At 36.9% G+C, this 25031-nt stretch overlaps 1 protein-coding gene across 1 annotated transcript; it reads left to right on the top strand.

Annotated features, from left to right (window-relative positions):
• The first annotated feature begins 238 nt into the window (after positions 1–238).
• On the top strand, positions 239–1451 carry LOC148032354 (universal stress protein PHOS34-like). The gene is made up of 2 exons (XM_087684082.1): positions 239–425; positions 817–1451. Exons 1-2 carry the CDS (start codon positions 326–328, stop codon positions 1356–1358), a joined length of 642 nt encoding a protein of 213 aa, XP_087540208.1. The 5' UTR covers positions 239–325; the 3' UTR covers positions 1359–1451.
• The last annotated feature ends 23580 nt before the right edge of the window (positions 1452–25031 follow it).

Raw genomic sequence — 25031 nt, 5'->3', positions numbered from 1 at the left:
TGTTGTTTACGATTGTTTTAGGGGCTCCGCCTTTAAACCATCGGTGGATCTCTGAAAAACCTAGCATTTACAAGGCACGGCGAAATCTTTAGATAGAAAAATGATACAGGCTTTGGAGTTATGGACAAGATGTATAGGGAAAAACCTTAATATGATTAGCGTATGGATTTCGCATTAGAAAAATTTGGGGATAAAATGGGTGTGCAAGGTTTTGGCTAAACCTTGCTTAAGACGCTTCGGTTGTCTTCTTACAATGTTTCATCGAGGAAGCAAATAAAAAGATAAAAAGGTTAAAGGAAGAGCTTCTCTGTTACGGTGGCTATGGATGCTCGACTGTGTCTTCACCAAGTCTCGAGGGCTGGCGTATTTATCTGGCCGCGAAGTTTCCTCAGAGACACGATCTCCTCTCAGGAAGCTCTTATCAGGTATTCGATGCTCTCTCTTTCTCTCCTACCCTGTCAGAAATTCTTTTGCTTAACGATGAAGTTAAAATGGAAATGTCTCTCCTGGAATCCTTTTTCTCCAATCTCTGTTTCTTCATTGTTAATGCAATTTCGCTGCTTGTAATCTTTCCTGCAAACCTGATGACTTTGTTCTTAATATGCGCCCCCCCCCGCCCCCCAATTTAGTTTGTAGCCATGAATGACTCTGGTCTTATATGTGTTATTTCTTTCTTTCTTCTTCTTCTTCCTCCTCCTCTTCAAATTTGGGGGAATGCTCTTCCATAACCATGAATTCCTGTTCTTACATGTTTCTTTTGTTCGTTTCTTTTGTGTGTGTGTGTGTGGGGGGGGGGGGGGGGGATTTATTTTGTAGCCATGTCTGACCAGATGGGGAGCAGAAGGGTTGCCATTGCAGTGGCTTTCAGCAACAAAAGCTTAGGAACTGTGAGATGGGCTGTGGACAATTACCTGACATCCAAAGATACCGTGATCCTTTTGCATGTTCAGCCCATGGATGAACTTTATGGAGCAGACTGGGGACGTGTCTGCAGGCCCAAATTGGGGACTTCCCACATGTCAATGTGCATCGATAAGGACTCCTGGACAGGGTCTGACACAGAACTTGGCATCTTCAATTCATGCGATCTTGCGCAGCCTCTGAGGGATGCTCAAATTCCCCACAGGTTTCATGTAGCACAAGATCATGATCTGAAAGAGAGGATCTGTCTGGAGGCAAGCAGGCTTCAAGTGCAGGTGCTGATTGTTGGAAGCCAATGCGGCAAGCAAGGTTCTAAGCATCGCAACAACAGCATCAGCAATTACTGCATGCATCACTGCCCATGCCCTGTAGTTGTTGGCAAGGTGGCTGACATCAATGCCCATATTAGGGAGAGTATGGATGCATGTAAGCTTTAATCTTAATCCAACAGTATTGTCTTCATAAACACACAAAGTATAAATATGTACAGCATTGTTGATGGTATACTCCAGACAGTTCTTCTTTTGCCACTAGATCTTGTCCAGGTGAAAGGAAGATACAAGTTCCCCTTTTTGATATCCTTTGAATTTTGTGTAAGGGATGTTTATGTATCAATTATCAACATTATGTAATAGCAGCAAAGGTTTTGTAGTTTGTCAACTGTAAGTAAGGAAAAGGCCATCATCCCCTTAGTGTTGCAACTTCTCCAAATTTATATTGCTGATACTAATCCTTTAGAATACTCGGAATGTGTCACACAAATGAGCCACACCTTGTGATTCACCCATGTATCTTAGTTGGCAGCATTAGTTCCACCAGGTGCTCTGTACCTTGATTCTCCCTGTGAGCTTTACACCTAGATTCTACCTGTGCTTCATATTGGTGTTAGACCATTGTTTTGCACCAATTTCAGGCTAGTGCTTTGCATCGGTGTTAGCAATGTTTAGTGCACTTCATGTGCCACTTCTCCAATATTAGCACCTTCTTATCCTAGTAAAGGGACATGCAAAGGACAATCCCCACATGCGTCCTCTATTGTACTTCTCTTCCTTAAACCATGCAGGTCACAATATGTATTCATAAAATATAATTAATGATCATTCATATACATGTATATAACTATTACAATTTAATCTCTATTAACATATGAGAGAGAGAGAGAGAGAGAGAGAGAGAGAGAGAGAGAGAGAGAGAGAGTGGTGCACTCTATTATGATGCATAGATAGAGACAAAGATGAGGTGCACTACCTCACAAAAGGGGGGGGGGAGGGAGTTACCCTACATATATATAGAGGAGCAAATATAGACGTTTTGGGGGTAGGCTTAGGTACTACCATGTGGCACCTCCCCAAAACCTCTTTGTTAATAAATAGAAGGGATGGGTTGGAAGGTTCCTACATAAGGTGGTCTTTGTTTAAGTACAAAGGGTGCTTTAGCTTAAGGTAAGATCATGTGACACATAACTTAGATTGTTCACACTAGTTCATAAACCTTGACAACCAAATTGATACTATCCTTGCTAGTGTGGCCCTTATGGGGATTGCTTATAATGCTTTTGTGGCATATATGTGGAGTTGACAAGCAATCATACACAAGAAAGACAAGCTCAAACCAAAATGATCTCTTATAGTAGTCATTGTTGGCCTCACACAACTAGCCTTTTGCTAAGCTTTTCCTGATGGAAAATGATTTTCTTAATTTCAAAGGTTGTGACTATTCATTATCTAGCCACAACCTTCCATTGTTATGACATGTGAACATACTTGTAATCCCCCAATGTTTACCTTCCCACTCTTATGACACTTTAACATGTTTTATGTTTTCCTTAATATGTTCAATGAGCATTTGATTCTAAGTATTTGCCATACATGAATTGCTTGATTTACCACTTGTATTGATTTGTGGCCTCTTTGCTTCACAACTTGCTTATTCTTGGCATGAATTTTGTCATTGTGTTGGAGAAAAGGAACTTCAAGTAATGAAACGTTTGAAATAATCTAGTTGCAACCATCACTTTGTTATCTTTTAGCTCTTTCATCTACCTTCACATCCTTCTCTCAACACATTTGCATGGTGATCAAGAATACAAAGGCCTCTCTCCTACTTTACTAAGGTGCTCTTCCACGTAGAATCCCAATTGGACCATTGAGAAAGGACTTCACATCATGTCGTAAAGGTGAAACATGCAAAATACCATTTCAGTCATATCACATGCACCTCATTTTGATAGTGCTTATCTATCTACTTTCTCCTTTTGGTTGTTGCTTGCAAGTTAGTAAACATTGCGTTAACAAAAGTTGGCACTTCTAGGGGATTACACCAACATGTCAACATTATTTGCAAGAACCCTTATGCCAAACTTGATATGCTTCCACATAAATATGAGAATAACTTAATTCATGTCAAGTTGTTTTCCTTAAATCAAGTTTTAGAGCCATTGTAGAATTTTACTTGGCTATTTTGAGGCTTCTATGCTTCTATGTAAACTATAGCTCAAAGAGAGACTCTAGGAAAATGTCCCATGGATGTGGTACAAAGTTTTTATCCCATGGGAAAGTGTCCATCAATCTTCTATAGGAAAGTAGTTACTAATTTCTGAATACTTCAATAATATAGCTTAAGTAATTGTTCTTCAAATAGTACTCTCAAATTAGTGGAACTTCAATGGATTTCTTTACTTGTAAAAGCACTAGCATATGGTAAGGCCCATAGATTTTTTCATATGTATATTACTAGGACATTGACCATATGAGAACTAAAATTGTGTTTGCAACATGCTTATATACTTGTGAGATAATCAAAACATTGCATTTCACATCATAACATATGAATATATTTCTTTCTTTTGGTTGTAGAACATTGGATATCATTTACATATCATCCACATAGAGATGTCCACCCAAAGTGTGGGAGCACTATCAATCATAGGAATTCCAATGGGTTTCTTTACTTGTAAAAAATAGTAGTATGTGGTAATTCACACTCAATTTTTTCATCGATATAATACTAGGATATTGACAATTAAAACATTAAGTGTCACATCTTATCATGCTTGAATTAGAGATTAGACATTTGTACTTCATATCCTATCATATAGATATACTTCTTTGCATTTAATTGTGGAAGGTTGGATTCAATTCCCAAATCATCCACCTAGAGAGAGTCCACTTGTAAAATTTCATGCGCACTCATTAGCTACCTAAGATCAAAACAAGATAGCCTCCAAAAAGAAAAAATAGGAAAGCTAATTTTAAAATGTGACAACTTTTTATTGAGAAAACCCAATTAAAAAATCTTACCAGATTTTACAAGAATTCGTGAGTTTAGTGCATTGCTCCGATAACACTCTAGTTCACTTACTAATTCCTGATATGTTGGTAACTTAATGAGATGTATTCTTTCACATAATAATGTAAGTTAAGAAATTGTTATAAGTGCCAATTAGGGCATACGCTTATAGAATGGTACGATGGCATCCAAAATCCATCTTTAAAATTTACTCCTACTTGACTTGAGTTAAGAGGCTACATTTTAAGAAATTGATTTTATTTCTCCAAATCAGTCCTATTTTTTAATATATGCAAATTAATATCACTTTTTGGTTAGAAATATTCTCTTTTTTGAGGTTTTAAAAACTTATTGCATTGTTAATAGAAGAACATATTGATGTGTAGCTTAACTTTGGTAGGTGAGACATGGTAGGTAAAGTGACACATGGCATGCCTCATGGTTGGCCACATAGCACCTCGAAAATAGCACTACCAAATTATGTACTATGTTTTATGGCACAAAAAGGATACAATGTGCTGCAAATATTTTTTGTCGACATTTGTCTAGTTCTTGGATGAAGAAACTAAAGGCATATGTAGAGTTAAGATATGGAAATGTGTACCCATGGGTGTACCATTGCTATGCATATGTTCTCTTACAAAACTAGTGGCCCTATATGAACATCTTATAGATCCTCACCATTGACTCCCTATGAAGTAGTCAGCAAATCATGCCCGCCCATTTGGCTAAGTTTTACAGATGTTTTGTTATAATTATAGCAACATATACTCTTGTACTTTCCAGTCCTTTGCATTCATTATGGAAAGTACTTCTCATACATCAGCTACTAATAGTGCTATTTTTACCATTGAACAACTCGATGAACAACTTCTAATATTGGAAGATGCAAATATGGCAAGTATTAGTGCAAAAGAAGCAGGTTAGGCCATTGAAGACAAAGGGCATAAAGCCAAAAGGTTAGGATAGAGAAGATTGGGATGAGCTTGATGAGTTATGAAAATCCATTATCATACAATGTTTCTCTAAGTAGGTATACTTCAATGTTATCTCTATTGAGGGTGGTGCATATGAATTATGACAAGTAGAGTCTTGTATCTCAATTGTATTAGTTGAAGAAGCTTGTGGACCTTTTTATGGAGGGCACCCCTATGTCTACACATTTGTATGAGTTGCACTCTATTTTGAGCCAACTTATCTTGCAAGGCACCAAGTTTGAGGATAACGTAAAAACTTTATTCTTACTTGTCACATTGCATGAATCATGGTATACTTTTCGTATTGCTATGAGTGCTAATGTTCCTAGGGATGGCTTTATATGCCATGATGTAGAGAGCGCTTTACTTATTGAATAAGTAAACAAAAAGAATATCGATGCAACGTGCACTTCTCATGCACTTACTGTTAGAGGCAAAGATGGTGGAAATTGTAAAAATAACTATGGTAGTGACTCATAGCCCAATAGGGAAAATTCTTAGTCTCGTGGGCAATCCCCTAGTAAGTCTCATGGTTGTGACTCCTCTTTGACATGTCATTATTGTGGGTAGCAGAGTCACATTAGGCCATAGTGTCATAAAATGCGCAATGATAGGTGCAATGAGAAAGGCAAGGGGAAAGTACATGAAAATACAAAGTCCATTGAGATCGTATCTAAGTGCACTGTGAAGATAAAGGAGATAAATACCTTGGAGTACACTTTTGATGATTAGATTCTTGCAACCTCATCTCTTGATGCTACTCAGTTGATTGATGCATCATCCACTTACTCTCGGTGTTGCCTTTTTTATTTAGGGCATTCATGCCATGTTACTCTACATTACCATTGGTTTCATGACTTCTGTATTATTACGGGTTTTGTTAGAATTGAAGATGATACTGGATTGGATATCATTGGTATAGGTGATGCTAGATCACCATTTGGTATTGGTGCTCCTTTTTTACTTCATGATGTGCGTCATGTCTTGGTTTTGACGAAAAGCCTTATTTCAACTAGATAGTTGGATGATGACAAGTACCATGTATCTTTTGGTGATTTATCATGAAAGATCACTTGTGACAAACCTATTTCTGCTAGAGGTACCAAGGTTGGCAGCCTCTAGCCTTTGCTTTTTTCTTGGTTTGTTGACCATATTTTGGCTATCACTGATCTTCTACATGTATCTTTATAGCATCATAACCTTGGGCACATGTCTTTGAAAGGAATGAAATTATTGAACCATTTGCAGTATCTTTTGCCCTTAGATTATTCTTGGTTTGATTCATGTGATCATTGTTTGTATGGAAGGCACACCCATAACTCACATAAGGAGTCTAGTTCTATGTGTATGGAGGAGACTTTGGCTCTTATGTATTCAGATGTTTGTGGCCCCATGCCCTATCAGTCTTTGGGTGGTACAATGTATTTTATTACACTGATAGATGATCATTTGCATAAGGTTTGGGCTTATTCTATTAACTAAAAATCAAATGTCTTGCCTACGTTTCAACACTTTCTCACCACCGACCATGGTTGAGAACTAGTCTAGGTATAGGCTGAAATGCATATGGTTTGACAATGGGGGTGAATATGTTTGTAAGGATTTCGAGCAACTATATGATGAGAGGGGTATTAAGCATCACTTGATCGCCCCATACACCCCATCCCAGAATGGTGTTGCGGAGAATATAAATAACACTATTCAGGAAAGAGTCTGCAATATGCTTAGTCATGTAGGCTTATTGCAATGCTTTTGGACTTAGGCAGTTACTACTACCATGCATCTCATTAATAGATCCCCATGCACTACTCTTGGTGGTAGAGTTGCAAAGGAGATATGGTCTCGTAAACGTCCCTCATATGCACACTTGTGGGGCTTTGGATGTGATGCTTTTAGCTGGATTCTCAAAGGCAAGTACAATAAGTTGTATTTGAAGTTTGTCAAATGCATATTTCTTCGATATGGGGATGCAAGTGAGATGGCTATCATCTTTGGAATCTGCAAGCTCAAAAGGCTATCCGTAGCCATGATGTTGTTTTTTCATGAGAAGAAGATGGATATGAGACAAGAGCATGTGATTGAGGTACACTATGTGATCTTTCAAAAGGAGTCTTTTGTTACAGTACAGCTAACCCTAGTGGAACAGTGTGCTACAATTGTTGATGATGTAGTGGTCCAAGATCTGCCTACTATGTAGGATCATGATATTAGATAGAGGAAACTGGCTATACAGGTTCAACAACTAGTTTTGAGATGCTTCACTACAAGTTCACATCCTCCTAATCACTATGAGCCCTCTACAGATTATGTCATGGTGTGACAGACTCTACTGAGCCATTTACTTATAAGGAGGTTATGCACAGAGATGATTCTTATTCTTGGGAGAGGGCTATATAATTAAAGTGTTATTTTTTGCAGAAGAACCATGCATGGGACTTAGTTTTCTTACCTGATGGAAAGCATGCATTGCTATGCAAGTGGGTGCACAAGTTGAAGAGTACCCTAGTCACTATATCAACCAATATATGAGGCCAAGTTGGTTGCCAAGGGCTTTAAGTAGGAAAAGGGAGTTGATTTTGATGAGATCTTCTCTCTTGTGGTCAAGGTGACTACTCCACTTAGTCTTGGACTTGGCTACTCAATTGGATTTGGATCTTTATCAAATGGATGTTAAGATAGTTTTTCTACATGGAGACTTGCATGAGGACATTTATATGCAAAAGCCAAAGGGCTTTGTGGAAAGAGGCAAGGAACACCTAGTGTGCACATTGAAGAAGAGTCTTTATGGGCTTAAGAAGACACCTAATGAATAGTGTCATAAGTTTGATGCTTTCATGCATTTACAAGGGTATTTCCATAGTGATATGGATCCGTGTCCATAGACAAAAAAGGCACGTGATGGTAGCCTTATTATATTGGTGCTTTATATTGATGATATGCTTATTTTTGAAAGTGCTCATGTTAAGCTAGATGCCTTAAAGACTTAGCTCAAGAAGGGCTTTGAGATGAAGGACATGGGTCAAGCTTCATAGATACTTGGTATGCACATTACATGTAATCGCTCTAAGTGACTTCTCTACTTGTCTCAAAAGGAGTACATTTATAGAGTACTTCAACGATTCCACATGTAGGATGGTAAGTCTATTGGCTATCCTTTACCTTCTCATGTGAAGGTTAGTCAGGCTAATTTTTCATAGTTAGTTTATGAGAGGGCCAAGATGGCCAAGGTTCCATATGCATCCAAAGTGGGCAATTTGATGTATACCATGATAGCTATTTATCCTGACATTGTATTTGCAATGGGATTTGTGGCATGTTACATTGATGCACATGGTAGGGCAACATTGGGATGCAGGGAAGGGTATCATGAGATACCTTAAAGGCATTGTAGATATGTACATTTTCTATGGTATCCAAGATATAGAAGTTGTGAGTTACACTAACTCATATTATGCAGGACATGCAAACATTAGGAAGTCCACTTATGGGTATGTATTTACCTATGATGGAGTGCTATCTCTTGGATGTCTAGGGTATAAAAATGCATAGCCTTATCTATTATAGAGGCAAAGTACAGTACAGCCACTAAGGCTTGCAAGGAGGCCATATGGTTAGGTCGTTTGGTTGGAGAGGTTGATATGACTATGACTCCTAAATTGTATTCAATTTCATTGAGTGCCATTCATTTGGCACATAATCTGGTATTCCATGCAAAGACAGTGCACATTGAGGTGCACTATCATTTCATTAGAGAGGTGGTAGAGGACAAGTCCATTGAGCTTGTCAAGGTTCCTACATATATGAATCTTGCAAATCTGCTCACAAGTCTCCAAGTGGAATGATATGCCTTCCTTAGGAAGTTGATGGTGTAGGATGAGATAACGTCTTTCCACATCCTATTTTACTCTGTGTACATGTTGTACTTTTTTCTTTTTCTTTTACTCCTCATTCACATTCGGCTTTAGGCAGTGGGGGTTAAAGTCCCCTATGCCTAATAGCTAGCTGCATGTGCTTGTATACAAACCTACACACCTATACATTGTAGGTGGCCGGTGCCCCTCAACGTCACTCTATTCTTTATTCTTTTAGTGACAAATAGAATAAAGGAAGGCAAGTCACACATTGTGACTATTCGAGTTTCCACACACCGATCTCTCTCTTCTTGCTTGAACCTCCATAGCTCTTGCACTCTTCTTGCTTCTGCTCATGCTTCCACCTTTTGCTCTACCTTTCAATATACTACACTTTAGTGAGATGGGTTTTCCTTTCATCCATAAACACATCAAGAAACTCCAAAACTAGCATTGATTGCTTGATGAATACTCATCAGACACTTGTATGATAATAGGCCTAGCAAGTGGATGGAAAATTCTTATGTGATTATACTTTTAAAAAAATCAATAAATTTCTTAAATTCTCCAATTTTTTAAAAAAATTGGTTGTGTTTCATCCATTGGATTCATGGGATTGAAACTCATCTATCAAAACATCAAAAAACTCCAAAAATAGCATTCATCGCTTGTTGCCGAATAATCATCAAACACATGCGTGGTAGTTGGCAAGTGGATCAAAATTTATTGTGTGGTTATATTGAATAATAAATAAATAAATAAAATCATTTTATTTAAGATTGATTTTCATTCATGGGATTTGAACAAAAAGCAAGTAGCTCCAACTAGCTAGTTGATCACATAGTCATAGCTATTGGAGTCCTTTGCTCTTGGATGCATAAAAGAGAGTGAAAAGAGAATTGATTTGGGGCTGAAAATTGTCGAAAAATATTTTATGTTTTGGTGATTTTTTTTTTGAAGTACACATCCATGGATTCATACTTGCAAGCGTGGAGATTGCAAGGGTAAACTAGCTAGCAGGACATGGCATAATCAATAATATTGTAGAGACAAATCATGAATGAATTGCATAACTTAAGAAAATAAATTTTGCTATAATTTTTCTAAAAATTTTGATTTTTAAGCAGTTTTGAAGCAAGACTGATCATGGAGTAGGTACTAAAGCAAACTAGCTAGTCTATGATTGACTAGCTCATCAAATTGCCGTTATGATTGAGAGTAGTAAGTAAAATTTTAATATTCCAAACATAATCTAGAGTGTTTTGGATTGAAAATTTAAGAAGAGTTATGTACAGTAGGTATTTCAAGTTTCCTATACATTCTTGTTGATTATGAAGCTTGATTCGATTAGTTTTGGTGTTTACCTAGTTGCATGCACTCATGACGCTTCTAGGGCATCAATAGCTATTTGGGGACTAGTAGTACATAGTTGGGCCATATTTGAATTCCATATCGATTGTAAGCCACCATAAATTAAAGAGTTTTGAGGTTTGGGACTAACATTCTAGGTTTCAGACCAACCATGACCTTTCTATACTTAAAAACCCTAAACAGGATTTAGCAATGATCTGTTAGACATAGTTTAAATCACCAGCTCAATTCTTTGGTGTTTGAGACTATTGAAGCACTTGTGGCATAATGAGTTGCTAGACTCTATTGATATCTTTTGAGAATAAGGGGTAAAATAGCTTAGACATGGTAGGAGGGAGCTTTTCATCATTGGGAGAGCCAATTGATAGGTTGGGATAATAGATGACGGTTGCTTTAGTGTCTACTTGACTATCTCTAGCAAAATCTTGGCTACTTTGAGAGGCTTGCCATAGACTACTTTGAGTTGTGCCATATGCTTCCTTTTCCTTGGTGGAGAGGAGACCCTTTCCTTGAGTGTGAATCGTACTTGCTCCACATAATCATCGATTACACGTGACCTCTCTCTTGGCATAGACTTTTAGGCATGATGCTTTTACCCTGAATGTATGCATTCCATACAATGGGATATTAGGAGAAGGCAATTAGGGAAAGAGGGGAATCTTGCATCTACCTTAATGTCCAATCTCAATTCTCTACAACAAACACTAGGGGAAAGGGTCGAGAGAGGAGCAACCTCATGTGAGCAAGAGAAGGAGTTATTGAGTCTACTATTGTGTGGGTGTCTTATCACTCATAACACCCTCCTCTTCTACTTGCTACACTACCTCCAATGCTCTCCTTACTCTTATCATTTTCATGCCACTCAGTATGTATACAAGGCTTGACATGAGCACTATCTCCCATTGAGTATAATCATCATCATCACGTTAGCCTTCATAGCCTCATGTGTACCTCCATCTTCTTGACCTCATGCACCTTGATAGCATTTATTAGTAGAGGTGACCTCAAGTTACCATCGTGACCCACCTTGAGGTGAGGCCTCTCAAGGCATCCTCCCTCATCAAGACCACCCACATTGGATTATCTTTTTTAGCTCCATCATCATCTCTACTTCCTTCAATATCTTCATCTACTCCATCTTCTTCATTCTCTTGGACTCAAGGCAAGAAGTAAATCATCACCATCTTCTTATTAACCTCTAGCATCATTGTAATCAACATACTCTTCTCCATCCAATCTAGCATGACCTTGAGATACCTCTTCATCTTTGACAAAACCTTCTTCATTGCTTTATCATCATCCCCATCAAATTCAACTTCATAAGCATCATAAACTCCTTTATAACCCCCCTCACCTTCCTTTTTTGACATCTTCTCTTTCTTGGATTTCAATCCAAATTTTGAGGTAAAATAGCCCCATCATCATTGTTCGCCTTGGCACCTACTCAAGGCAATTATCACCCTATTCTACTTGAGACTTCACTGCCATCAACATCATATCAATCATCTAAATCTTCATCGTGATCATTATCATCATCTTTACCACTTGCTCAACGTCAATTAGCCTTGAGGACACTAACTTAACTTACTCCAAGTAATCATTACCGAGCATCATCTCAAGCTCACAAATACATTGTTCATCAACACACCATTTAGGCCACCCAGATTGGCACCCATGCCAACCAACTCTAACCATTCATGTGCTTCTTGGGGAAGACATTACCTCAGTCACACCTGACCTTAGTCCCACAACTTTTGGATTGATCAACACCCCCACTCAAGGCCATCAACCTCAGCCAAGTGTGCCATAGGCCTCTCAAGGTTACAAAGGTTTCCTCCACTCCTCGGCCCATAGGCAACACCCTTGAGGTAGTCAGCTCTTAGGGAATAGTTACTCTCAAGGCTTGCACTCATCAAATGCCATCTCACAGGGCACAATCCCCTCTCACAAAAAGCCAAGAAAGCACACATGAGCTCGATCGCAATACACAAGGTCAAATGCACACCATTATATTGGAGCATTGTCAACCATCACCATGGGACTAGTAAAATACTACTTGAGTCCTTTGCCTTGGCTATCACATATTTGTTCAAGGGATTGCAAACTCAAGGCACCAAGAGAGTTCATAGCTAGCTCTAGCTTGGGCCTCCACCCTCCATTCTCTAGGGCACATCGCCCCTCAAGCACCTCAACTCAATCCCTTTCTTGGGGTTTTAGTCACTACCTTTCACTCCTAAACACCTCCCGCATACACAAATAGGTCAACCACATGAAATAATAGCCTATCACACACTTGTCTATGTGCTCAATCACAAACTACTTTGACAACTTGACCACACCCTTACTCACACTCCAACCTACACTTTTATCAGTGCTTGGTCACATGATGCTATCATAATCATGCACATCATACTCATAAGGTAGCAGAGCATAGCTTGATTACAAGGCAAGACTAAAATAAGCCAAGAATTGGAAGAGGACTCTATCACACTTCCTTGGGCACTTGAGCACATGGTGCTTCAAGTACTCAATCATATGCAATTAACCTAAATCACTAGGGCACATCAACACATAAGACACATGCTTAAAAGCAATGGTGTGCTTAGGGATAAAACCAGTCAATCACTTGACATGATAAAAGCACTAGGGTACAATCACACATTAGCACATATATCACACAAGCATTGTAAGCAAAAGCACATAGCCAACTTACAAGAAGGATTAGGGTACCCAAGGCACATAGACACACTAGGGTGCATAGAAATAAGTAAGTCTACATCTTAGTTGTGTTCACTTAAAAGATAGGTCACACACATGCACAAATGATTTGGTGTTGTACCTGACATAATGTCTGATAAAGCCCTATTGAGAACTAAACTAGTCTCACCTAAATGCAATACATGGGTCTTATCATGTTAAACCTAACTAACTCTTGTGAAAGTGCACCTTATGCATCTAACCTTGGGTCTAACTTACACACGTCTAAGGTGATGGATGCAACTAGCAATGCAACTAAGATTGTAGGTGTGCAGCTTGCAAATGCCCTAGGGTTTTCTAACCATGTGTTCACTTGAGTTGTTGAGTATGCCTAAGGATGGGTGCCAATAGATTTCCTACACTATGAGGGTACATGTTAATGGTGATGTGCCTATGTGGACATACGAAGTCCTAAGCTAAGGGTGTTACTAGGTTACGAGTAGGTGGAAAGTTGAGTCACAAAAGGGTACATCTTCCATGACTTTCAAAAACTTGGGTAGGTATCTCAACACACTCAAAGGTGACCTACATGTGATGGAGCACCCCACATCCCAATATAGGCCCCTAGATCATAATATTAAGTAAAGCACACTTAGGGTCTACTAAACACCAAATAACCCTAAGTATTAATATTAGGGCATGCATCAATCAAGACTTGACCAAGAGCATAGACTTTCTTTCCCAAAGGCACCCATCATGTCAAATGAATGTAGGCTTGACCAACAAGGGGTGCACCCTTGATTCCTCACATCAAGATTTCCTATAAGGGTTAGCAACACAATTACATTTTGAAGGCCCCTTGGACCTCAAACCCTAATACAACATCACATGATAATAACCTAGAAAAGATTAGGATATTCACACACTTTTTTACTACACTACAACTTGCAGTGTGGGTTATCTCTAGTAGATCCATTACACTCAACTTAATCCTTAGGATTGTTATAAGGACTTAGTTTTTGACCAAGGGCTCTGGAGCCCCACTCTTTCCATAGACACTTAAGCTTGCAATTATGAGGTTTCTTGCCTTTAAGTTGCACACTTAGATACCCTTCTTACTACCATGAACACCTTTGCTAAGATCTTGCCATTGAACCTCACTCATCTACATTTCACCTTGGAACACAACTCTTATCATCTCTAGGATCAACTTAGGATTCCATAAGACCTAACTTAGTTGCACCAACCTTAGGGAATAAATGCCTAACCACATTGCATTTTAGGAATACACCATAAATGTGAAGCCAACACACTTGCTACCTTAGGAACCTTAGGTCACACTTCACAAATTTGATTGAGATAGGGTGCCAATGGACTTGAAGTAATTTGTTAATAACCACATTACGTCTCATCTCCTCAAGTAGTTGCACTATAGGAATCTAGATAGTCCAAGCTCGCCCTTAGAGTTTCATCCCTAGGGTTATGAGAAAACTAACCACTCATTGATTGGTAGTTAGGGTTAGTTATCAATTAACCACAACTTAGGATTCACTATTAATTATAGTGCAACTAGGAGTGCATTCACTTTCATAATACTATAGGATTAGGGCCACTCTTGCAAAGTGCTAGGACTAGGAAATTAGGTTGCTATTTAGGACCCACCTAGTTGCAACAAAAGTGCATAAGAGGGTATGATCAAATGAAAAAGAACATTGTGCCTAAGACCCAAAAGAAAAGACCATAGAGTGCATTTTTTCAAAAAAATCTAGTTGTGCATTACACCCTTTATTTTGGAAAGAGAAAGCCTATTTGCATACAAAGTCACTACTAAGCACATTTAATCACACATTTCGTGAGAATGGAAAAATCTATTTGTGCACAAGGCTTACTCATCACACAAGTTATCGTGCCAAGAAGAATTCATTAGTCATAAGAAGGAACCTCTATACATAAATGGTTAAAAACAAGGAGCACACTACATTATAGACAAACCAAACCCAAAGGATAAGATGCAAACCTAGACTTGTGACAAAACCCTAAGGAACCTTGCACCTTGACATCTGATAAAGGGCCTAAACAAAGACCAAGAGAAAAAAATAGAAGACAAACTGAAAAGAGTTGACACCAAAACCTTGACATATGCTTAAAGGGCCTTAAAAAATACAAAGTGAAAAAAATTAGAATGGACAAATTGAAAGCTAAAGAGCCTAAACAAACACCAAGAGATAGAATAGAATGGATAAATTGAAAGGTAGAGCTGACATGATTCATGATGTAAACTTAGGGTCGAACACTATAGCCTAGATGAGTTTAGAAGATCCGCGATAGTTAGCCCTATAGAATTGACATTGACACATTGACTTAGATAATAGTTGAAACATGAAAATGTAGTGTTGAGAACCTTCTAACAAGAGGAGATGTAAGGGAAAAGCAATGAGGAAACTTAAGACCACATTTTCTTGACCATACTCAAGGCAAGATGTTCTTCCTTAGAGATCAAATTGAAACCTTTGTTTGCTTTCCTAGCCTCATTAGCCTCATTCAAGCTATCATAGACCAAGAAAAACCTAGAACAATGTTGAGGAAAATCTTGACTGTTGGAATCCTGGATTTTGATTCCTCAAACTTCACATTGGAAATCCAATAGCTGATTACTCGATATGATCCATATACACGAGTGTAACATGTAGGACAACCAAGTTAAGACATACTAGTAGACATAGCAGTAGAGAGGAGACTAAGTAGAGACCTCTTGAAGCAAGTTTCTAGGTTTACACAATCATAACTATTGGATAAGTGAATAAAAGAGGTTGAATTGTAGCAAATTCAAGGGATCCTACATCTTGTGGGAGGAATTGGAATGGAAAAGAATGCATTGAAGGAGATGGATCTTCCAATGTGGTTTTCACCCCATGAAAACTCCTAATCAAATGATTATTGTGGACAACTTTGCAACCAATGAAGTAATGCTACCCAAGCCAGCTCTATCTTAGTAGGGTTGGGAGTGACACCCAACTCATAAAGCCAATCAAAGATCCCTAGAGTTAGAAAAAAAGTTGAGAGTACATGGCAAGAGATGATCCCTAAAGCTTCATTGAATAGTTTGAGCAAGTTTGTGAGGCTAATGATCTTTAGGATAGGATACACATAAAAGAGAACAATATTTTGGGCTGTGTTTAAGAAAAAAGGTTGAACTTGATTCTAAGTTTGTATGAAGCCAAAAAAGATCATTTTGATGTGCTCAAGGACCGTTGTCTCAATAGTCTTCATCATAAGTGGAATTAAGAATGAAGAATTATAAAAAGTCCTAGCAAGTAACTCTAGCCTATAAAAGAATGTATTCGTTGACTTGTTCGAGGAAGTTATAAGAATTGATGCCTTATTAAAAGAAGGAAATACCAAATCCATTCAAACAATAGGCATCATCACCATTCATAATGAAAGAGCTACCATGTGTATGAGAAACCCATGCTTGAATCACAAAAGAAGAAAAATGGATTAGACCTATCACAATAGATGTTAAGTCTCAATATGGAGCTTGTCAAGCTCAAAGAAGCCTTGAGATGGCCCACAAGACCTATGTGGAATGTGTGCACTGTATGGAGGCAACCAAAATTTGGTAGAACACCCAGAACCTCAACCAAGATCTTGTAGGAATGTGGAAGATTTGGGTGTGAGGTTAGCCATTTCCAAACAAAGAAGGCTTCCATGCCTTGAACCTTATTGAAAACCACCTTATCTACTAAGTAGACAATTCAACTATGAAAGAGAATAGCTAGCCCTCCCTCCACCAAATGATTAAAGACAACCTACACCTAAGGTAGATATTAATCTAATAAGGGTACCAAGGTCCCCTAGAGCAATTATAACACTTCCACAGAGTGACACACCACAATACTAGCCATTTCCAAACAAAGGCTACTAGTTCAATGCATTTCATGGTTAAGAGTTGCTCCTTTTTTAGATCGTGCCATTACAAGTGAAATATACGACTGCTCCATTATCTCTATGAATTGAGCTACTCTATAGCTACTTTGTCTTCAATATGCAACACTACTATCATATGTGTTGTGGACACTTCAAAGTTATTTTTAGCTCATACACCTATGTTTATAAACGCAGTGTCATTTAGAGCTTTGATAAGTAAGTATGTCTTTTAAGGAAGAAGAAGGTCAATCATAATGAGCCCATTGTATGTGACTTTTGTCACAAACTTGGTCACAAGGAGAAAGATTTCTCTCACATGAAGAGATCCCAAAAGGAAATTCTTATGAAGGTAGTTCAAGAGAGTGATGAAGAAGGAGAAGAAGACAAGGGAGCAGAACCAGAAGAAGAAAAGCATCATGAAGCCCTTTCCATGACCTTCGAGAAAAAAAAGGTAAGGACCTAATAAGGCTTCTTTTGATGTTTCAACATATGAAACATTGTTTTAAAAAGTGTGCATTCTCTTTTGTAATTCTCTCAAGTTATGTCATGAAACCCTTGTGACTTTTACTCATATTATCCTATACTAAAATCATTTAGACTAAATCCCAAGTCCCCTTTAAGAGTGAGGAAGAGAGAGCGTGAGAGTGAGACTGTGAATGGACTTGGGGAGTGAAAATCTTCTCTCTTTGTGCCTTTCTTATCTTCTTTCCCTTCTTCTTCTATAGCTTAGATGGTGAGATGTAGAGTGGAAGGTCATTTCCTTCCTTTCTATTTTTTCTCATTGATTGAGAGCTTGCAATTGGATTAATTGTGATGGAGTAGCAAGAGTGGATTTGAAGGAAAATGGTTGAATTGTGAGATCATAGGTGAACCTTCAAATGCATTCAAACTAGAATGTATGAAGGTGAGAAAGGGAGTCTAGTACAAACTCATGGTTATTAGTTTCCTTGGTTGCTTTGGATATTAAGAAGAGAGTAAAACACTTTAAGATTGGAATATGAACTAACTACGTGAGAGATGGTAATGTCGATGACCATTAAAGCTCTTGAAACAACAAGAGTTTGTCTAATGTCCCTATGTTGAGCATCAACATGTGTTATGATCTCAAGTGCTCCCAAAGTCACTGATATCCCTTCTATAGAGGGAAATTACAAGCTACTAGGCTCTAAAGACTTTGGTGTCCAAAGGCTCATTCCTCTCAAATCTTGATCATTGCATGCTATGTGGTGTAGGTGATCCATCAACCTCTCCTTCATAAGAACATAGATTAAAATCTTGAATTCCCTACCAAATTCAAGCTTCTCAAGGGTAGTGGTTAGAAGGCTTAGTTATACCTTCAATCCTTCCACATAACATATTCTACTCTCATAGAAGTTTTCATGATGGCATTCTGGTATAGTTTCTATTGTGAGGAAATTGCACGTTATACACAATGACACTTGCTCCTTGAATTGACATTCTAGGTAGTACAAAGATCTTGGTAAGTCTCTGGCCATTCTTTGGATAATCTCCACTTGTGCTTTGTGAGTTGCTTCTTACATTTTCATGAACAATTCTATTAGGCCCATTTGACCAACAAACATATAAAGGTAGTCTTGAATTATGCTTGAGCTTAATGGGTTCTTTGATATTCCCTTGCTAGACCATTTGATTTTGCTCTTTCTTTCTCTGCCTAGATTGTGAGTGTTGCTACTTCTGCTTTAGCTACCTCATTTTCATTCTTCACCATCTCCATGTCTTGCACTTTAATCCTCATCTCTTCTACTCCTTTGCCTATGATGTACATGTTTCTTGATTCGGGGGGTAATGTTTTTGGTAGTCGTTGAGGGCCTACTTAGGCTAGTTGCTATCATCCATACTCCATTGGAATGATCATACTTTGATCTAATTGGGTAACCCTAAGTCTACCTCATAGAGAAGCACTCTGTCTCACCCATGAGGACCGACTTGAAGTTTCTAAAGACCTAATAGTCTCTAACATCATTTTAATGCTCAGCCTCAATGATCACTTAGCAATTAGTTGAAGCCAAGGATAGACCATTCACCGCACTTGGTTCATAGTGAGTGAGAGACACGACCCCTCTACCTATGAGTGAGGCAAAATCTCATCTCCATTCTCCTAAAATAGTGCACGGTCACGGACCTTAGGAAAATTCAATGATTCAAATCTTATCCTAATTTCTCCTTTTTAGGAAAGCACCTGTCACATTAGGTCTACCTAGCCATCAACTGCTTTCGTTGGGAATAGACGGTCGCACACTTTCCAATTTAAACATGATTTGCTTTAGTTATCTAAATGAGGCATGCTATCACACTGTTTGACACTTTAAAAAAACTTCCTTAGTTAGCCTTTACATGATGTTCATTTCACATCTTTACTAAAGTATAATAGGAAAATAGTGAAGGCAATCTTTCCCAAACAATTTACATATTTATTTCTAGCTCATTGAGCTAAGTATAAAATCCACCCTCTTTTCTAGAAGATCTATATCTAGCCCATAAATTCTAGGGCTTTTGTTGATTGCCACATCCCATTAGTATAGATTTTTTCTCCATCTTAGGACCACCTACACATTTAACTATTTCCAGACCAGAGCTCCCTTGGTCATATGTTGGCATAAGAGAGTACCAATTGCTCAAATGTTCCTATTATTTGGGCATGAATAAATGACTATCAAAACATGGATGCGAACTACAATTGGGTTTGATTTGTCAATCAATAACCAACCAATCCTTTCAAAATAGTAATGGTTACTTGTAATATATCATTTTGATATTTCTACCATTCATCAATGATACATGAATTCTACTCTTTTTAATGGATGTGATAGGTTCAATTTGTTGAACTATTCACTTGGTTAGTTTGAGGGGGTCTCAAAATATCAATATAGCTAGAATTACATGCTTTTAGTAATTTTATTCACACTTGTTATAAGCAAAAGTTTCCAATTTTCTTTTGTAGGTCATCCCTAAGTTAAGGGTTTTGATAACTTTAAATTATTTAAAGCTTCTTTTAGATTGGTCAATAAATGGTAATGCCATTCATCATCTCAATTGGCTAACTCCAACCACAATTTAACAACTTTTTATTCTCATGCCCATAATCCCATTCTATATTAAATTTTTCCATGTATTTTTCCTAAATTAAATTGTTTAAGATCTTCACTTAGTTTTTTTAAAAGGACTTCGTAGAGTTTCAATCTAGCTAATGGTTATGGCAATTAATTAATGGGTTTCATGGAGCTCTTGGCCTTAATTAAACTCATGGATGAAGATCCCAAGAGAAACAATGATTGTAGGCTTACTTTATAGGGATACATATACATTAATCTCCCTTAAGTAGAACCTTATATGAATAACCTATACCACTTAAATGCCAGAATTTACTTGGAAAATAAAAAATATAAAAATACTTTCTTAAATGATATAATGAGATATCACTTACAAAGATGATGATTATTAAGACATGTGCTATGTGTCCTAAGGTAGACGTTTGATTTTTTATAACATAACTAACCTTTCTTACATACACACAAATGGTAAGTGTGTATAAAAAACATATGAATATATAGCAAGCCTATGTGTTGATGCATATGCCTCATGTGAGAATGTTTATGAGTTTAATTCATGATATGCCTTACTTTCCCAAAAACAAGATAATTGTATGAAATTCATTAAGTTCTTAAGCCCCTTTTTTATATATATTTTGAAACATATGATGTGATAAAGTGCTTGGAATTTTAATTTAAAAATAAAGGGACAAAAAATATCATATATTTAAAGTAACAAAAATCATGATAATATTGAAACCTATGATCAAGTGGAAAAGTTAACAGCCAATAGATTGGTGTTTCTTGGAATAAATCTAGAATATGCACAATGGCAACAAGTGATTACTTATGCATGGATAGGATCTAAGGGAAAAAATTTTGAGGCAGTAACGGGTCATGGCTAAATAATCATTGATTAATAAATTTTGTAATTTTGGTCTCTAAAAGTTTTTATTGCTCATTGCTGGAAGCCTTTGTAGTAGGAAGAACTACAACAATTTCACGAGTTGTTTTCTATAGTTTATCAAGCAAGAGATTCGTGAAATATCTATTTAAGAGATGATATTTTTCACACTATTGAGAAGATTTTTATTCCTTGTGCATACTAGTGTGATCCTGAATGTTGGACCCCATCTAAAGGATGGAGGTGGCCACCTACTTACTTCTCCATCTATGCCGATAGAATAAGTGGCCTAGAGGACAACCTTTGGAGGCTACACTTGGAAGAGAGACTTCACCTAGTTAGACTTTACATGTTCCATAGAAGTGATATAAATCATGTGGTCCATGAAGAAGGTGAATCAATTACCTCAAATCAATGGATCTATTGTTGTATCACCATGGTTTTTTTACCAAATCGAGTGATTGTAGCTCATCAATCTTGTTTGAACAACTATCTGATCAAGGAACTTTCCAAACTCCCTAACAAATATCTACCATTAGATACATATAAGGAGCCTCCTACTTATTACACCTTACCTTTATTCAAATTCCATGATTGAGATCATGTAGCTACTCAAAATAATTGCCAATAGAGAAAGCTAAAATCTTGTATATATTTTGGTAAAACAAGTTTTTTCCTTATATGGAAAAGGATCTTGGAAGAATTTGTATAGCCTATGGCATGAAAATTATGTGAACACAAAACTCTCTTTTTTTTTCTTTTTTTTTTGCTAAGATTGTAGTATGGTGTTGTGCCCATTTAATAAAGCATCGGCACTTATAATAAATCTTTGCAATTGAACAAATATTTATGATCATGATCATGAATAGTCTCATTCTTAATGTTACAATCTTATAACCTAATTGAGTATTTTATGCATTGCTAGTCATGAATGATATTGAGGTAATAAGAAACTAACCGAACAATTTCAGGTTCCTTCGATTGGAAAACCTTCATTAGCTACTATAGCTATCACTAACATGACAGATGAGAAAGAAAGGAAGTTCCTACTAAACCAAGTCAAGCCACCTGAATTTAATAGCAAAGAAACGGAAGTAGAAATAAGTGGTGAAACTTAGATTGAGCAGATGGAGGATTACTTTTCTACTAATGGAACTAGTTCAGCAGACCAAGCAATGATCATTCCAATAGAGTATAGACAGCGGTAATTGGGAATAGGCCTTCATTGCAACTAACCAAAATGCTACCCCCGAACCAAACAGTTGGTATGTCACATCGGGCTTGAAGGTCTTGGAGCCATTGGAACTCCATATTCATGAATTTGGTAATCTCTCAATTCCCACTTTTAAGTAGTTCAAAGATTGGAGTTCTAATAACATGTCCATAGGTATCTTAAAACTCTTTTATAGGGCCTAGAATTGGAACTATATTTGTGAATGGATTCTGATGAGCTATTGATAAAAAAAATGTGGAGTAACATTGTTCAAGTGTTATGATAAAGAAAAAATTGTAACCATGAGTCCCAAACTACTAGAAAATTCCTAAATTCATCAATAGTGTGATTTGAGCTGATTATTACAAGAACTCTTGGGGTATATCCTCCAACTCATCAAAATTTATTCATATTTTTTATCATTCCATGATTTTTTGAGCCTTATTCTTCTTCACTTTCTCACATAAATGCTCTAGAATTTTTAGGCTTCTAATTGTATGGATCACATTAATGGTGTGGCCTCGAGAGCCAATGGATGACTTAGTAGACAATTGTCATTTCTCTTAAGATGTGATAGTGATATCTTCACTAGACTTTCACTCCTGAGGGCTCTACCTTATAGAATATGCAACATACCAAGTGAGTTCAAAAGAAATGATATTATATTTAGTAAAATTTATAGGATTATATTTACAAAAGGGGTTTTTTTAATAATTAAAATCATAAGTTTAGTAAAGTAAAAGGGTCATTTTAAGGCCTTATAGCATGAAAGAAATGGTATTTCTTAATATTCTTACGTATGTTATATAGATGATTTCTTATAGGTGGACCTCTTGAGCTTTTGCTTCTTTAATTTGTGGTTTTGATATGACTTTGGGCCACAACCAAATGATGTTCCTCTATAACCTTCTCTTTCCCTTTGCTCAAGCTCTCTAGTCATCAAGCCATTTTTTTCCTCCACCCTTTGCATGATGGATTCATCTCTTTTGTGCATATCTTCTTCATATGATAGCTAGATGGATGCAATGGCATCTTCCTTTCCCTTTACAAGTTCATCCTCCATACTCCTCATTTCTTTCTTTGACTTCTTAATGGTGGCATGAATTACAACTTGGCCTTGCTTTATCATGCATTTTGGTGTCTTTTTTCAGTTTCTTATTATTGCCATTAGTTATTAAACATCACTTGTGCCAAAACCAAATATTATTCCTCTAAAACCTTCTCCTTTTTTTACTTGAGCTATTTGCTAGTTGAGCAATTTCTTGTTCTATCCTTTGTGAGATGGATTCATCTCTTCTATGCAAAACTTCTTCATAGGATGGCCAAATGAATACAATATTTTCTTTTTCCTTAACAAGTGTAGCCTTCATGTTAGGTCTCTTTTCTTTCTTAGACTCCTTTATGACATCCTTGAGGAGTTCACTCTTAAGAAAACCTACATACTATATGCATTCAAAAGATGTTTAAAAATAATATTTTTGGTGAATCTGAGCTTCATAAGGCAACCCCTTTTTCTTTAGAAACTTACAGGTTTTTATAAAACTTTCCCTTAAGAATCCTCTTATGTAACTACATTTATTTAAATTTATCTCAAATTGATGTTTTAATAAATCCTCTTGTTGAAATCTCACAGCATAGTTACATATTCCTTCATGGTCTACCTTAGATTATGGCCCCGAGGTGTACACCTATAAGAACTGATCTATATAATGTGTGTTCAAAGGATATTAAGAAATACCCTCTCTTTGCATGCTATAAGGCCGTAAAATGACCCCTTTTACTTTACTTAACTAACAATTTTTTAAAGTATTATAATTTTTAAAAACCCCTTTGTAAATATAATCTTTAATGAAATATAATACCCTTTTTTTTTAACTCACTTGTAGTTTAAATTAGATAGTTGTTTATTTTTTTGCTCATAAGATTTTGTGCACACAAATCACTTGTCCTAAACCTAGAACTTTGCAAGTTAGGAAGCATTACACCTTCTTATATGGGGAGGAATATATAGTAACTACTTTTGGTAATAAGAAGATAGTAGAAAATCTCAATTATTATTTTTTCATAAATTACTAAAATTTCTCATTGAATATTATTTTTTCTATGTGGAGATGGAAGATTCTCAAATCTCATTAGCAAAGACAATTGAGTGACAAGTATTAATTTCCATCAAAAGTCCCTATAATGAGGGTAAGATTGTGTTCACAACAAAGCAATAATGAGAGTTCTCATCTATGTGGGGCATCAACAATGTGACCAACTTTGAGAATATTATTGATATATGTGACATGTTGGGAAAGTTGATGAAAGTGTGGATTTTGAGCCTATTCGAAGGTAATTAATGGACCTACCCATATGGCCACTTATGTAGAATATATTCAAAACTACAATCTTAACACTAGATCAAGTCTACTCAAATTTTAGTTAGGTGTTCAATGCAAGATGGGCCAACACCAACACTAGTACAACATGATTTAGGTATGAAGTAGGAGACTGGAAAACATGATGAGGTAAAATGACCCTCAATGTAACACAAAGATGGTTTGACAAACATGAAGTCAATCAAGATGAATTATTGTTTATAACCCTCTCTGAAGAGGACATGCTAGTCACTACATAGGTTTTCCATCACATGTGTACTTACCATAGGACAAGTTTCTACATATCAAAGGTTCCTAAGAGCCTAATGAAAGTTATTTTGACAAGAGGTATAGTTAAATAGAGCTTCAATGGTTTATGGTTGGATCCCAAAGGGTGCACCTTATAGAACATGTAAGATACCACATGAGTTTAAAAGAAATGGTATTTTATTTAGTAAAATTTATAGGATTA

This window comes from Lygodium microphyllum, chromosome 8 (genome assembly GCF_053477565.2).
Source record: "Lygodium microphyllum isolate KBCC chromosome 8, Lygodium_microphyllum_v1.1.10, whole genome shotgun sequence".
Classification (NCBI taxonomy): domain Eukaryota; kingdom Viridiplantae; phylum Streptophyta; class Polypodiopsida; order Schizaeales; family Lygodiaceae; genus Lygodium; species Lygodium microphyllum.
This window is presented reverse-complemented; position numbering and strand designations above follow the sequence as displayed.